This window comes from Dromiciops gliroides, chromosome 2 (genome assembly GCF_019393635.1).
Source record: "Dromiciops gliroides isolate mDroGli1 chromosome 2, mDroGli1.pri, whole genome shotgun sequence".
Taxonomy (NCBI): Eukaryota; Metazoa; Chordata; class Mammalia; order Microbiotheria; family Microbiotheriidae; genus Dromiciops; species Dromiciops gliroides.
In genome coordinates this window covers 676,912,091-676,925,509 of record NC_057862.1, presented here as the reverse complement: position 1 = coordinate 676,925,509, position 13,419 = coordinate 676,912,091, and the positions used below count along the sequence as shown (strand labels likewise).

Genomic DNA, 13,419 nt, shown 5'->3' with positions numbered 1-13,419 from the left:
TGCATTTCCAGAGAACCGGTTGTTAAACATTTACCAGCATGCACTGCAGGCCAGAGATCTTGGGGTCAAGAAGACCCAGGTTCAGGTCCTGCCTCTGGCACACACTGGCTGTGTGACCCTGCTCAGACACTGAACCATTCATTGTCCAGGGTAACTTTCTAAGACTCCAAGAGGGAAAGGAAGGGTGGAGGGTGGAGGGTGAAGGAGAGCAGGGGGGAGAAGGAGGGAGAAAAGGAGAGTGGGGAGGGGAGAAAGGAGAGAGAGAGATCAGGGAGAGAGGAGGAAGAAAAAGAATGGGGAGGGAGAAGGGGGAGAGAGAAGAAAAGTGGGGAGAGAGAGAAGGAGAGAGTCAGAGATAAGGAGGAGAAAGAGAAAAATGGGAAAGGAGAGGGAGAAGGAGGGAGAGTGGGGAGTGGAGAAAGAAAAAGAGAAAGAGAATGAGGAGGAAGAGGAGGAGAAGGAGGAGCAAGACAGAAAGACCAAAATCAAAAGGAATTGGGCCCCTATTCGGTTTGGGTGCTTTGGGACCCTCCAATCCTCCCCCACTCTCCCGCACCTCTTGCTCCCTTCGAATCTTGTTCTTCAAAGCCATAACTAAGGCAAACCTGCTGAGGCACAGTTCCAAGGTGCCCAGTTTAGAGGACATTTGAATTTTGATTTTGCTTTTTAAAAATGTTTAGTAAGCACCTACTATGTGTCAGGAACTGTGCTAAGCCCTGGGGATACAAAAAGACAAAAGCCACTCCTTGCCCCCAAGGAGCTTACAATCTAATGAAGCCCTCCAGCATGGAAAACAAAAACCAGGCCCATCTTAGAACCTAGTTAGCAGAAAGAATGAGTTTAAAAAAGGGAAGTAGCAGGTGGTCCCCTTCCTCCTGCACATATCTAGGGGCTCCCCCGGGGCCAGGCCCTGTTCTCTCCTCTAGATGATCAGTGCCCAGTCTGGGGGTCTCCGGCCCCAGACACAAAGGCTGCTGCCCAGGGACCCTTACCATCAAAGACAGCTCGGCTGTACTGGGTGGTGGAGGCCAGCGGGAGGCAGGTCATGTCAAACTTGTTCCCATAATTACCGATGCTGACCTCAAACTGTATGGCACCATCCACATCCTGCAGCATGGTGGCAGAGTAGAAGGTGGCGAAGAGGGAGTACTTCCGCCTTCTGAGGTACTTCTGAGTGTGGGAAGGAGAGAGGGGTCAGGATGAGGTTGCTCGCTACTCACCTGTGTGGCCTCACGCAGTATCCCTGGGCCTCAGCATCCTCCTCTGTAAAGGGAGGGGGTAGACTGGAGGAGCTCCGAAGCCCCTTCTGACCCCAGGTTCTCTTCTTAAAGCTGAAAGGGACCTCAGAGGCCATCCAGTCTAGCCCCCAACATTTTACCGAGGGGTAAACTGAGGTCCCGAGAGGTGGTGAGTTCCCCAAGAACGAGCGGTGAGATTCAAACCCGGATTCCCTGACTGGGATTCCTTCAACTACAGCTCAGGCCCCTCTCCCTCCCAGCAATGAAAGCAGAGCCTTAGACAGAGCCAGAAAGGACCTTAGGGACAGTCACGTCCAGCATCTCAATGACTACAAAACGATGGGGCTGGGGCCTGTGACTCACTGGTCCTGGGAACGTCTTTAACCAATACAGGTCATCTTTAAGATGAGGCCCTTTAAGAGATGTGCCCTGAGGGGGCAGCTAGGTGGTGCAGTGGATAGAGCACCAGCCCTGGATTCAGGAGGACCTGAGTTCAAATCTGATCTCAGACACTTAACACTTACTAGCTGTGTGACCCTGGGCAAGTCACTTAACCCTCATTGTCCCACCCAAAAAAAAAAAGAAAAGGCCAAAAAAAAAAAATAAGAGTGTCAGTGCAGAGGTTGGAACACCGGTCCTCAGCACACAGAAGCTGCCTGACAGATACATCCTGGCCATCTCAACAGTGCAATGACTAACTACAGTGTGGTGTGGACCACACTTGAAGCCAAGAAGATGGGGCTGGGTTCAAGTCCTGACTCTGACACATAGTAGCTCTGGGACCCCAGATCTCTCCAAAGCTGTGAGAGAGAACTTCATCCTGCATTGGGAGAGGGAATTCCCCCACTGGGAGTACTCTGTACAAATGTGATCACAGTTCTAGGATGGTGGTGATGAGAAGGAGGATGAAGAAGAAAAACAGGAGGGGGAGGAGGATCAAAGCAAAGTGGATAGAAAAGTTAGCATTAGAATCATGAAGACCTGGGTTCAAGACCCATCTCTGACACACAGTGGGTGACCCTGGGCAAGTCATTTAACCTCTGAGTGCCCCCAGGCAATTCTCTGAACCTAAATTCTAGACAGGTGATGAGTTGCATCAGTGGAAGGAATTTCCACATTGGGAGTTCCGATGCCAGTGAAAGAAGGGTCCCTCCCCCCACACCAAAAGTAATTATAATATTACCATTACATGAATATAATACTCACATCTCATATTTTTGTGTCACTTTCTATTTTTCAAGATGCTTTAATTATTTCATTCAATCATCACCAACTGCCCCAAGAGGTAGGCAGGGCAGGTATTTTTAATCTCAACTGGGAATGACAGAATCCATACCCTGGAGCAAGAAGGTTCCTTAGAGGCCCAACCTCCTCATTTAGCAGATGAGGACAATAGGCCTAGAGAGATGAAGACACTTGCCCAGAGTCACTCTGGCAGGAAGTACCCAAGCAGGATTTGAACCCAGGACCTCAGACCCCAGAACCAGTATTCCTTCCATTCCACCACACTAGCTGGCTAAGCAAAGCCCAAAGGGAGTCTCACAGAGTGATCTAGAAAGTTAACAGTGGCCCAGGCCAAGGCTCCTCCCACCTCCCTTGTCCTGGGTGGACCCTGATGGGATCCCTCTTCCTCTCCTGTTACTGATACCTCCACTCGGAGGATGTCATCCGCATGAATGTCATCCACCCGCTGTTCCGTGTGTTCCACCAGCTTTGTCTCCAAGGACACCAGCAGCCGGCCGCGATAGGACACCCCTTCTCCCTGGGGAGGAAAAAACAACCGGTTAATTTGGTTTATGCTCTTTGGAAAGAGGAGAGAAGGTTCTGGACTCCTGGGGTGGGGGAGGCACTCAGTGGGGAGGGCCTTTATACTCTGCAGGTGAGAACATGCTCTTAATTGTTCCATAAAACACATTCTATGTAGAAAATGGTGGGGACTAAAGGCAAGGGAGATGAATAGGAGTGATGAGAGCCCATTGGGTGATAAGGAATGGGATACAGAGGGAGAAGGAGCTCCTAAGTCCAATTCCCACCCATAACCCTCTCCTCATGGTAGCTGGCTCTGTGTTCCAGTCCAGTTAATGTCCATAGCGAATTAAGAACAATTACCAAATCCAAGCCTTCTGTACACGAATAACCTGGAGTAAGTTAAGGAACCTTTCTAGGCCTGCCACAGTTTCCTCCTCTGCAGAGTGAGGGGCTCAGGCCAGATGGCCTTGGAGGCTCTTCCATATCGGTGACCCTGTGATCTCCGTTTCCAAAGGTTAGTCAGTGAAGCAGGGGCTTCACCATCACAACCATCAGCCAAAGATTTGAGAAATATATTTGCTTATCTCAAGCCCTGCATCTTACTTTTTTAGAGTAGGAGACCCAGACCCAAGAAATATCCTCTCGAGGGTTCACCATTTTGATAAAGACAGAAACTTTCACTTCAACATTTAGCCTGGTAATCCCACTAATTGTTTTTTCCTTGATTTGGGCATTAGCTGAGTTCAATCTTCAAACAGGATTATTTGGGGGCAAAGGAGGAAATCACCCACTATCTGTGTTCTTCCTGGCTATTCTATAGACAATTCATCCCCTTTCCTATATTTTGATAGACAGGCATTCTGGGTAGAGAGGTATAGAGTGGAGGTTATTAGGCGAAAGAGCTAAAATCCAGCTAAACCAAAGATAAAATACAAGAAGGAATTTGGGGCATCCAGGAGAGCTGCATGAATGGTGAAAGGAAAGGGGAGGGCAGAAAAAAACTAGCCAGTGTAAACATTACAGGTTGGACCCTCAGCTCAGACATTCTGAGGAATTGGGTTCTGAGGTCTTTATTTGAACCAGGGCAGGAAACTGGTCACTTAAATAGATAGGACCTGTGTCTTAAGGGGCTGGGGAGAAGAAGGTGGGCAGGGATACCCATGGCCTAAGTCCAAAGGAGAATCAGGAGAACTAGGAAGGCAAGTCAGATTTCTAAAGGAGTCCAGGAAAGCCAAACCTAGGTCCAAAAAGGACTGGGTCCTAGGTCTGGACAGAAATTCAGACCTGGGGGGTCTGGAAGTAAATCCAGACATAGCCATCCCAATGGGAGAACAACACAGTACTTGGCACATAGTAAGTGTTTATTCATTGATTCTTTGGCTAAGCCTAAGGCTAAGAGGAAATAAGATTTGGGATAATCAAAATGGTGAGAGGGCATGGCTGATGATGGTTCAACTGTCGAGGCATGAAACAGGGAGCAGTTGAGGGTGGGAGAATGGTGTCTGTCCCTGTGGCCATGGCCCCAAGGAAGAAGCCATCTTTTGCCTCTTTTCCTATCTTCGGTGCTTGACACAGTGCCTGGCATTAGTACCTGCACTAATTTGCAGCAGAAATACATAGCCAAGAGGCAATGGCTATATCCTAGTGAGTTAATTCATCTCTCCCCCACTGAACAGCACTGTCAGGAGCCCCTAAGACAGATCACCACCCCACCACTTGCCCCATGCTTGATCCCCTACTTCCTACCTGGCAGAAGGCTCAGTCTCACCTTGGCTAGGTTGAGTTCCTCATAGGGGTCAGGAAAGCCAGTGAATTCCCTGGGACTTCCGTAAAGGTTCACATAGCAGGGTCCAAAGGTGGGGAGGAAACCCAGCCCATCATCAACTAAAAAACCACAGGAGAGAATGAATTACAGGGGTAGTGGGGAGAGTGGCACACCACCTGAATTCAGGCTCCTATCGTTGTCCAGCTTTGGGAACCCTGAAGTCAATAACACATCCACATCCACTCCCAACCCCCATCCTGACTCCCCATCCTTGGCTCTTAATTCCCATCCCTGACTCCTAGGTGCCAATCCCTGGTTCTCAAGTACCCATCCTTAGCCTTGAGGTCCCATCCTCTATCTCTGAACTTCAATCACCAGCTTTTATCATTTTCTCCTATCCGCTACCCAAGGCTAACTTTCAAATGGTCTTCATCAAACCCTACTTTGCTCATGGGACCACAAACCCTCAACAAGGCTATCCCTTCCACATACACCCCACACAAAGTTCCCCTGTCTTGGATTGCAGCCATCCAAGGCTTAGATGTCAGCTGGAGCAATTGTCAAAGCGAATCATGCTCATTTCAGATTTTAGGCCAGGCCTGTCACCAGGAGATCAAGTTATGGGGCTAAATGGACAGGAGTCTAAGTAAAAGCTGTTCCCTCCTTCTAGGGAAAAGGGCCACAGGAGAAAGCAGGATACTCCCTAACCCTCAGGGTCATGGCCTCTTGCCCCTTGAGAGAAAGACAAGGAACAAAAGCAGTCAACTAATCTCAACATCATCGGTGTTCACTGGATACTGTCCAGTAGGTTTTCAGTTTAGGAATAAAGTTGAAGCAAGGTTTAAAGATAAAGTAAGGATTAGGAACAGATATTCTTCCATACCATCTCGTCAGCATTAATGTCAACATTTTCCACTAGCATTCAAGTTACTTTTTAATTCATTCATTCATTTCCCAGCCTGGGGCTTTAGTCACAACATTCTAGAAGCTCATAAAGATTGGGCTTTCTTTTTGTTGAGAGCACAGTCATAAGAGAAAGCACTATTCCTATCCCATAATCCCTATCATCTACCCCAAAGGTAGAGGAAGGTAGTAATTGGGACATCCCAATGTAGATAAAGCCAAGCCAAAGGCTTCTCAAGTAGGTCTAAAGGAAACCTAACCATAGACCAGAAAGATTTCTGGTGAAAGGCGAGAGTGGGACCTTAAGTCCTAAACAACAGCTGTTTATTATTGCTGCTGCTGCTGCTGCTGCTGCTGCTGCTGTAAAGGAGAAAGATGGCTGGGGAAGCTCTAGTGATGGAAATCCCAGCTTCCTGCCACCATGTTGTTTCAGTAGGAAGAGCAGGAAGGCAAAAGTGCATGAGCAGCTGAGGACCTATTGCTGAATAGAGATTATTTTCATCCTAAGGACAGGAAGTACAGCTTCCCCCAACAAACCAAGAGCTCCCTAAATACTGAGATGATGTCTTCTCTCTCATACCAGAGGTCTATTTTAAGGGTGAGTATTGGTCTGCCCCCATCTGATGGGGTGTCCTGGAGCAGGACAGGGCACTATGTTTGACTAAGACTTTTTTCTGACTAGGACACAGTTGGATTCTGTTGACTTCCTATGAAACAGCCTGGGATAGGTACCTGCTGGTCTTCTAGAAGGGAATAATAAGGGGGGCCCTGGAAGTGGTCATCCCAAAGCGCACCGTTGGTGGTGGCAAACTGCTGAGTGAAAGATGGAGCTAAAGGGGGAGATGGGACATTAGGAGAGGGAGGCCCCTGGCCTCAGGAAGGAATTCAGCATATGGTGACTGGTCAGAACATTGTGGAGGCCTGTCAGAGAGGGCCAGACTTATGGGAGGTCCTGTAAACATTTATAAACACGGCCAGATCTCCATTCCCTAAGGGCACCAGTCACTCATTGCCCAGCAGCTGCCCCATCTCCACCAGTCACCCATGACAGTTGGTGAGTGTGGGGTCAGGGATGGGAAACTCATTTAATATTGATCTGGATCCAAAACCTCAGGAAACCAACTTCACCAAGGGAGAGGGAGAATGAAATCACTCTACTGGATTGTAAATGATTTGGGGATTCTCCACCAAGCCCCCTACTTCCTTCTTCACTCTGGCCCAAGAGGGTATTCCAGTAAATGTTCATTAAGCTCCTTGGGGGAGAGAACTGACTCACTTTGCTTCTGTCTCTTGGTGTATCATGCAGTGCACAGATTGGGCCGGTGAATTGGACCTGCCATGGCCCCCTTACTAGAAAACCAAGGAAATTCAGTGGAATGAGAGGGGAAGGGGGAGGTAACTGTCCTGCTCAAAGCAGTTTCTACTTATTAATGTGCTGCTCTCTCCCATTAGCATGTCAGCTCCCTGGGAGTAGGGATTTTTACCTATTATACTCATATCCTCAGTACCTGGCACAAAGTAGGCATTTAATGGATGTTTGTGGTCCCTGTCTCCTGCCCAGCCCATCCCAGAATGAAAAGAACACCACCCAGTATACCACCTGCCCCCAAATCCCAAAGGAACCCCAGCCCAGGAACCCCTCCTGCTCCCCATCGGGAGGCAGGCCACGTACGGTCAGAGGCACGGTAAGGGTTGGCCACGCCGGGCGGCTCCTCTGAAGTGTAAAGAAATGGAGAAGAGGGTTAGCATGGTCATGGATGAGGTTGTCAGGTGGAAGCAGGTTATATGAATGCATGCTTGGACAGACCGGCGGGTAGACAGGTGGATGAATGGAAGGATAAACGGATGGATGGATAGACAGAGGAGCAGGCAATTAATCTATGGCTCATTCAGGATGTCTGAGACAGCCCCACATTCCATTCCATGCCCCACCCTTTGGCTCTAGTACCTGTTCATTCTGCTTAGACCAGTTTCTCACACATCAGCACAGTGTCTGGTATATAGTAAGCACCTAATAACTGCCTTATCTGTCTACATCTGGCAGACCTTCCCCCCAGCCCAGTAGTGCTGCTGCCCACTGACCTCACCGACAGGGACAGTAATGATCAAGGAGGGAAGTGGCCTTTGAAGGGATGGAGACTAACTAGGGTTGCCTTCCCTAAGGCTTAGGGTGTAACCAGGCCGTGTCTCTGCCCAGATGTCCATCCCTGCTTGCATCTGAGGCTGAGAAATAAGCCTATAACGTCAGCTGACGAGCCCATGAGCCTCAGAGATTTATTTCCCCCTTGGGGGTTCCAAGGAACAGAGAAAAGAGTTCACGGCTCAGGTGTAGGTGCCTGTCTGAGTACGGTTCAGTCTCCCGCGAGGTGTGCCAGGCGACTGTGTGCATGCATGTGCGTGGTCCGTAACTCAGTGAATGCATATGTGTGTACGAGGACTCATACTTACTCCAAAGCCCCTCAGCCTAGCCCCCCAAGGGAGGAATTAATAATAATGGTTGTAACAACAATAATAGCAGCATTTGAATAGCGCTTTAAGGTTTGCGAAGCACTTTATAGATAGTGTCTCAACTGATACAACACCCCTCTGAAGTGGCGCTACTATTGTCATTCCCATTTTGCATGGGAGGGAACAGAGATGAAGTACCTTGGTCACTTCAGAGGGTCACACAGAGAGGAAGGGACGGGCACCAAGCCAATTGTTCTGACTCAGACCACGGTACTTTCCGGGAGACACCGCACTCCAGGATGTCCAGAGGGGCTGCTATCAGCTCTGAGCTCCCAGGGAGAAGAGAGAAGGGAGCAAGAAAAGACCTCCTGGGCTGGCCACCCACAACAGTCCACAGGGCAGTGACCTGGGAGAGCAGTAGCTTCCCTAAAGAGGCACAAACATCAAAACTCCGCTTCTCCAAACACTCTCATACTGTGGAAAGACTTCTGCCCCTTCCTACCTGTGTGACCTTGGGTAAGTCACTTGCCCCCTGTGGGCCTTGGTTTCTCCTCTATAAAACAAGAGCGGACCCTCTCTGAGGTCCCCTTTGACGAAGCCATCTCGAGGTCTCAATTTCCTCCCTGCGTCAAGGGAGGGAGCTGAGCCCAGCGACCTCAGAGATCCATTGCCACCATTCCCATCACTGACACTCTCTGAAGCATCTGGGTTATTGCAGGCACGATGACATTGGTGATGAAACATCTGGGAGCCAAAGCTGACACCTGCCTTTACCTTGGACAGCGGGAGGGCTGAGCAGCTCATGGCTCTGGGTGGTCCAGAGGCATTTTCCGCATGATTTACCTAGAACTCTCTCTCTCTCCTCTGCTCTGACTGCTGACCTCCCGGCTTCCTTTACAACCCACCCTCTGCAGGGAGCCTCCCCATCCCTGACTCTTAATGATTTCCTTCTTATCCTGTCTGTGTCTTGTTTGTACACAGCTCTTTGCATGGTGTCTCCCCCATTTGACTGTAAGCTCCTTGAGCGCAGAAACTGCCTTTTGCTTCTTTTTGTATCCCCAGCACTTAGCCAAGTGTCTAGCACACAGTAGGTGCCTAATAAATGTTTATTGAATAAATGAATGAAAGTGATTTCAGCTACTCTGCAGATAGGAGGTACCCTCTGGACCAGAACTATTTCAGGGGACTTGATTTTCTGACCTCCACTCCCACCCCTACCTCTCTGTATGACATTGTTTGGGAGTCAAAAGACCTGGGTTCAAGTCCCAGGTTTATACCCGTATGAGTGTAGGTGAGTCACTTCAAGTCAGTTTCCTCAACTGTGAAATGGGGATAATTATGAGTGTGCCTGGTCTATATGGGGCTTACGCTTTGTAAATCTTATAGAAGGGAGACTTATAATGATTATTTCCACCACTACAGGCCGAGAAGGAAAAAGCCAACAGCTCCATGATGAGGGACATGCTCCTCTCCCAATCTCAGCAGTGCCTGGTCCATGCCTGTATCCCAGCAACACATCCATGCTGAAGGACTACAGACAGAACTTGGGGGCAGAGGGAAGGGGGGTCTTGGAGGTCATTTCATTCAACCTCCTCACTTACAGAAGGATGCTTTTAAATGCATAAAATAAAGCCCACAGGATTACCAAGGAAACCGATCGTATGGAAATATAGTTACCAAAGGATTGAAGAACAAGTTCAGAGACCCCTAGTCTCCTGCCGGCATCGCATTTCAAAGATGAGGAAAATGGGGTTTATACAGGTTACGTCTTCCCCGAGGTCCCCAGGCTGGGATCCAGGCCTGACTTCCTAGCCACTGGCTCTTGCTCCTAAGTGTCTTATCCAACGTGGAAGGCTATGTTTTATTTTAGAAAAGGGTCCATTACAGAGAGGCCCCACCCCGTGCATTTACGCACGTTTGGTGCTCGTTAATGGGGGGTGCTGCTGCCCACGGAAGGCAGAGACAGCTGGAGCGTTGGGAGCCACTATTCACGTCAAGAAATGATGACGAGGCAACTTGGAAGTGAGCGCCGTGAGTCACTCGGAAAATAGAATTCACTTTACCCAACACTGCGTTCATTCTCCTCCCGATCTGGCTCCCCCAAGACTGGCTGACAGCTCAGAGAGAAGCAGGGCACTGGATGGCCAAGGAGTTGGGAGACCTGGGTCTGGACCCAGCTTCCCCCTCACCCTTGAGGTCAAGTTCCTTCCCTTCCCTGCATTTCCTCTTCCGCCAAATGATACCCAGTTCTTAACCTGAGGTCCCAGAATTTGGCTAGGTTTTTTTTCAAGTTTGATGCCTTAATTTCAATATAATTGGTTTCCTTTTGTAATCCTACTTATTTTATGCATTTAAAAACATGATTCTAAGGAAGCCAAAGGCTTCAAACATCCCCAAGGGGTCCATGGCCCAAAAATAACAGTAAGAACTCCTACCCTGGTTGTTAGCACTTCACAGCTCAGCCCTGAGAAATAATTCCTTTGCTTTTATTGCATATATTGCTTATTATATTTGTTTTATATTTGTCATTGCTAGGTATTGTTGCCCCTACCATCAGCAAGCAGAATCTAATGTCTCTTGAGGGCAGGCTCTGTTTCTGTTTTGTATATCTATCACATTTTTGGGAGGGGAGCTAGATAATTCCACTGGTAGAGGGCTCTCCCAGTGACCAAACCCCTTCTCCCAAGGCAGGTCAGTAACTGTTCCCAAATTCTAGCGTTAGTTGCCTCCGACAAGGAGGGGTTCGATGAGTGCCCCAGAGTCCTGTGCGTCAGAGGCAGAGGTGGCTCTGATTCCAAGGCCGGGTCACTGCCCCAACACAGAAGGGACTGGACCTAGGATTTCACTGGTCAAAAGAGGTTAGGTGACTAGTTAAAGGTCAAGTAGCCACAAAGGTAAAGCCTCACACAGGACTCAAACCCTGGTCTTCCTTGCCCTGGGGCCAGCTCTCTACTCACTGCACCACACTGTCTCTCTAGCACATAGTAGAGGCTTAATACATTGGTGTTCTGATGTCAAAAGTTGAATTGAAATGGCTTAAGCTGAGCTGAACTAAACTAAATTGAATTGAATTGAATTTGTCCAACCTACCTCCCAAGACCACTGGAAGACTTCAGTGAAATAACAAATGGAAAGTGCTTTGGAAAGCACGTTGTTAGAGATGGGAGAGGACCAGGCTCCTCCCTCACACACAAGCTGCTCTGGGTTAGTTGGGCACGAGACAGCAGGCAGGGCAGCTCATGCAAGAGCGATCACGAGTTTACTTAAAGATATTAGTTGGTAAAGAGAAGTCCCAAAATATGTTGGTTAAGAAGGGAGCCGGCCCAGGTCTCCATCAGAGCTACCGTACCTGATGAGGTCAAAAACAAAAGAAAAGAAAGTCCTCTTAGAGATGGTGTTGGCAAACCCTGAAAGCCTTCCTCCTCCTCCTCCTCCTCTTCTTCTTCCTCTTCCCCCTCCTCTTTTTCCTCCCCCTTCCTCCTCTTCCTCCCTCCCCTTCCTCCTCCTCCTCCTCTTCTTCCCCCGCCTCCCCCAGGAAGCCCACCCAGGTTAATCCTGACAACAAGGGTAGGTTCCCTTTCTCCACCGTATCCTACCTCAGGCAGTCATGGGATTGATTCTTCCAACTCCCTCCCCTCCCTGTACCCCCAACAAATATCCTTCTCCTTGAGTGAAGCATGTAATTCAAACACTAAACCACAGGATCCTAGACCCAGAATTGGAAGGGACCTTAGAAACTCCTGAGTCTTCATTTTACAGAAGAGGAAACTGAGACCTGATGATAGGATCTCAGAAAATGTGTGGTGGCGGCCGTCTCAATGAACATCGAGGTAGATTTCCTCAGGAGCAGAATCTAGGAGTGTAGCTGCGTGTCCATACTCATGGAGGACACAAGCCTAGGTCCGCTGGGCACTTCTCTAGGACATAGTGGAGAACCTCTCAATCTAACATCTACTCCCCACTTCTAATGATGGACACACATACATGATTGTGGTCAAAGGAACCGAGAGGGGGGCAGCTAGGTGGCACAGTGGATAAAGCACCGACCCTGGATTCAGGAGTACCTGAGTTCAAATTCGGCCTCAGACACTTAACACTTACTAGCTGTGTGACCCTGGGCAAGTCACTTAACCCCAATTGCCTCACCAAAAAAACAAAACAAAAACAAAAACAAAGGAACCGAGAGGATTTTGATTGCTAAGCACCACAAAGCGGCGGGGGGGGGGGGGGGGGGGGGGGAGCAGGGTAAGATACTGAAGACTAAAGGGGTGTGGGTGATGTGGGGTTTTTTGGTTTTGGTTTTGGTTTTTTTGCAGGGCAATGGGGTTTAAGTGACTTGCCCAGGGTCACAGAGCTAGTAAGTGTCTGAGGCTGGGTTTGAACTCAGGTCCTCCTGAATCCAAGGCTAGTGCCTTATCCATTGCGCCACCTAGCTGCCCCGATGTTTTAATTATGGCTGCTAATTGAGGGGGGGCTTTGGGAAGGGAGTAGCTGGTTAAGAAAGTGCTATCTGGGACAAAATGTGGATTTATGGACCACAACTTAAAATACAGGACTACTGGATGTGGCACCAGGAATGGGATGCACCTAATGAGGCCTGGTAAAAATATATACTTTCTTGGAGTCCTGTAAATCTGATCAATAAGGCTTTAAACCAAAAAGGGAGGAGGAAGAATAAAACTACCTGCATATATCTACCAAGCTTGCCGGCACACAGCGCAGCAGCTACAGTGCAGAAAGAAAAACAGCAGAATAGATGCCCAGTAACTCAAAGGGAGGAACAACCAAGGAAGAGGCGGCAGCAATAAAAACCCACAGACCTGATATCAAGAGATAGCCTAACGGAAGAAGGCAATGGCAACCTCATAAATATTGCGGAGGCTTGGTGGGCTGGGACTTAAGGAAATGCAGCTGTGGATAAAAATGCTGTATTTAAAATGAAGAGGAGAGAAAGGCACAGCAGTGCCCATCTGTGGTCCGAACCACTAGGGAAACTGAGGCTGCTGGAAAACTTGAACTTGGAAGTTTTGAACTGGGGTGGGCTAAGCCAATCAGGTGACCACACTAAGACTGGCACCAATATGATGAGTGGGGGACAACCAAGCTGCCTAAGGAGGGAAAAACCAGCCCAGGTCAGAAATGGAGGAGGGCAAAGCTTCCATGCCAATCAGCAGTGGGATTGGGCCCAACAGTGGCCCCTGCATTTTCGGCTTGGTCAAAATAGGAGAAAGAGAGAAAGAGAGAGAGAGAGAGAGAGAGAGAGAGAGAGAGAGAGAGAGAGAGAGAGAGAGAGAGAGAGAGAGAGAGAGAGAGAGA

General features: G+C 48.9%; 1 protein-coding gene across 9 annotated transcripts in view; it reads right to left on the bottom strand.

Moving 5' to 3' along the window:
- DYSF (dysferlin) overlaps positions 1–13,419 on the bottom strand; it is a 255,076-nt gene that overhangs the window by 127,284 nt on the left and 114,373 nt on the right. For 5 of the 9 annotated variants that reach the window (XM_043987210.1, XM_043987214.1, XM_043987209.1 and 2 more), the window contains 3 exons: positions 4,756–4,871; positions 2,887–3,000; positions 993–1,170 (listed from right to left, as the gene is read on the bottom strand). In XM_043987210.1, the coding sequence (XP_043843145.1) occupies positions 993–1,170; positions 2,887–3,000; positions 4,756–4,871 (408 nt within the window). Of the gene's footprint in view, positions 1–992; positions 1,171–2,886; positions 3,001–4,755; positions 4,872–7,327; positions 7,370–13,419 lie in introns of all 9 variants that reach the window. The other 4 variants (XM_043987208.1, XM_043987212.1, XM_043987207.1 and 1 more) reach the window with 1 other exon arrangement.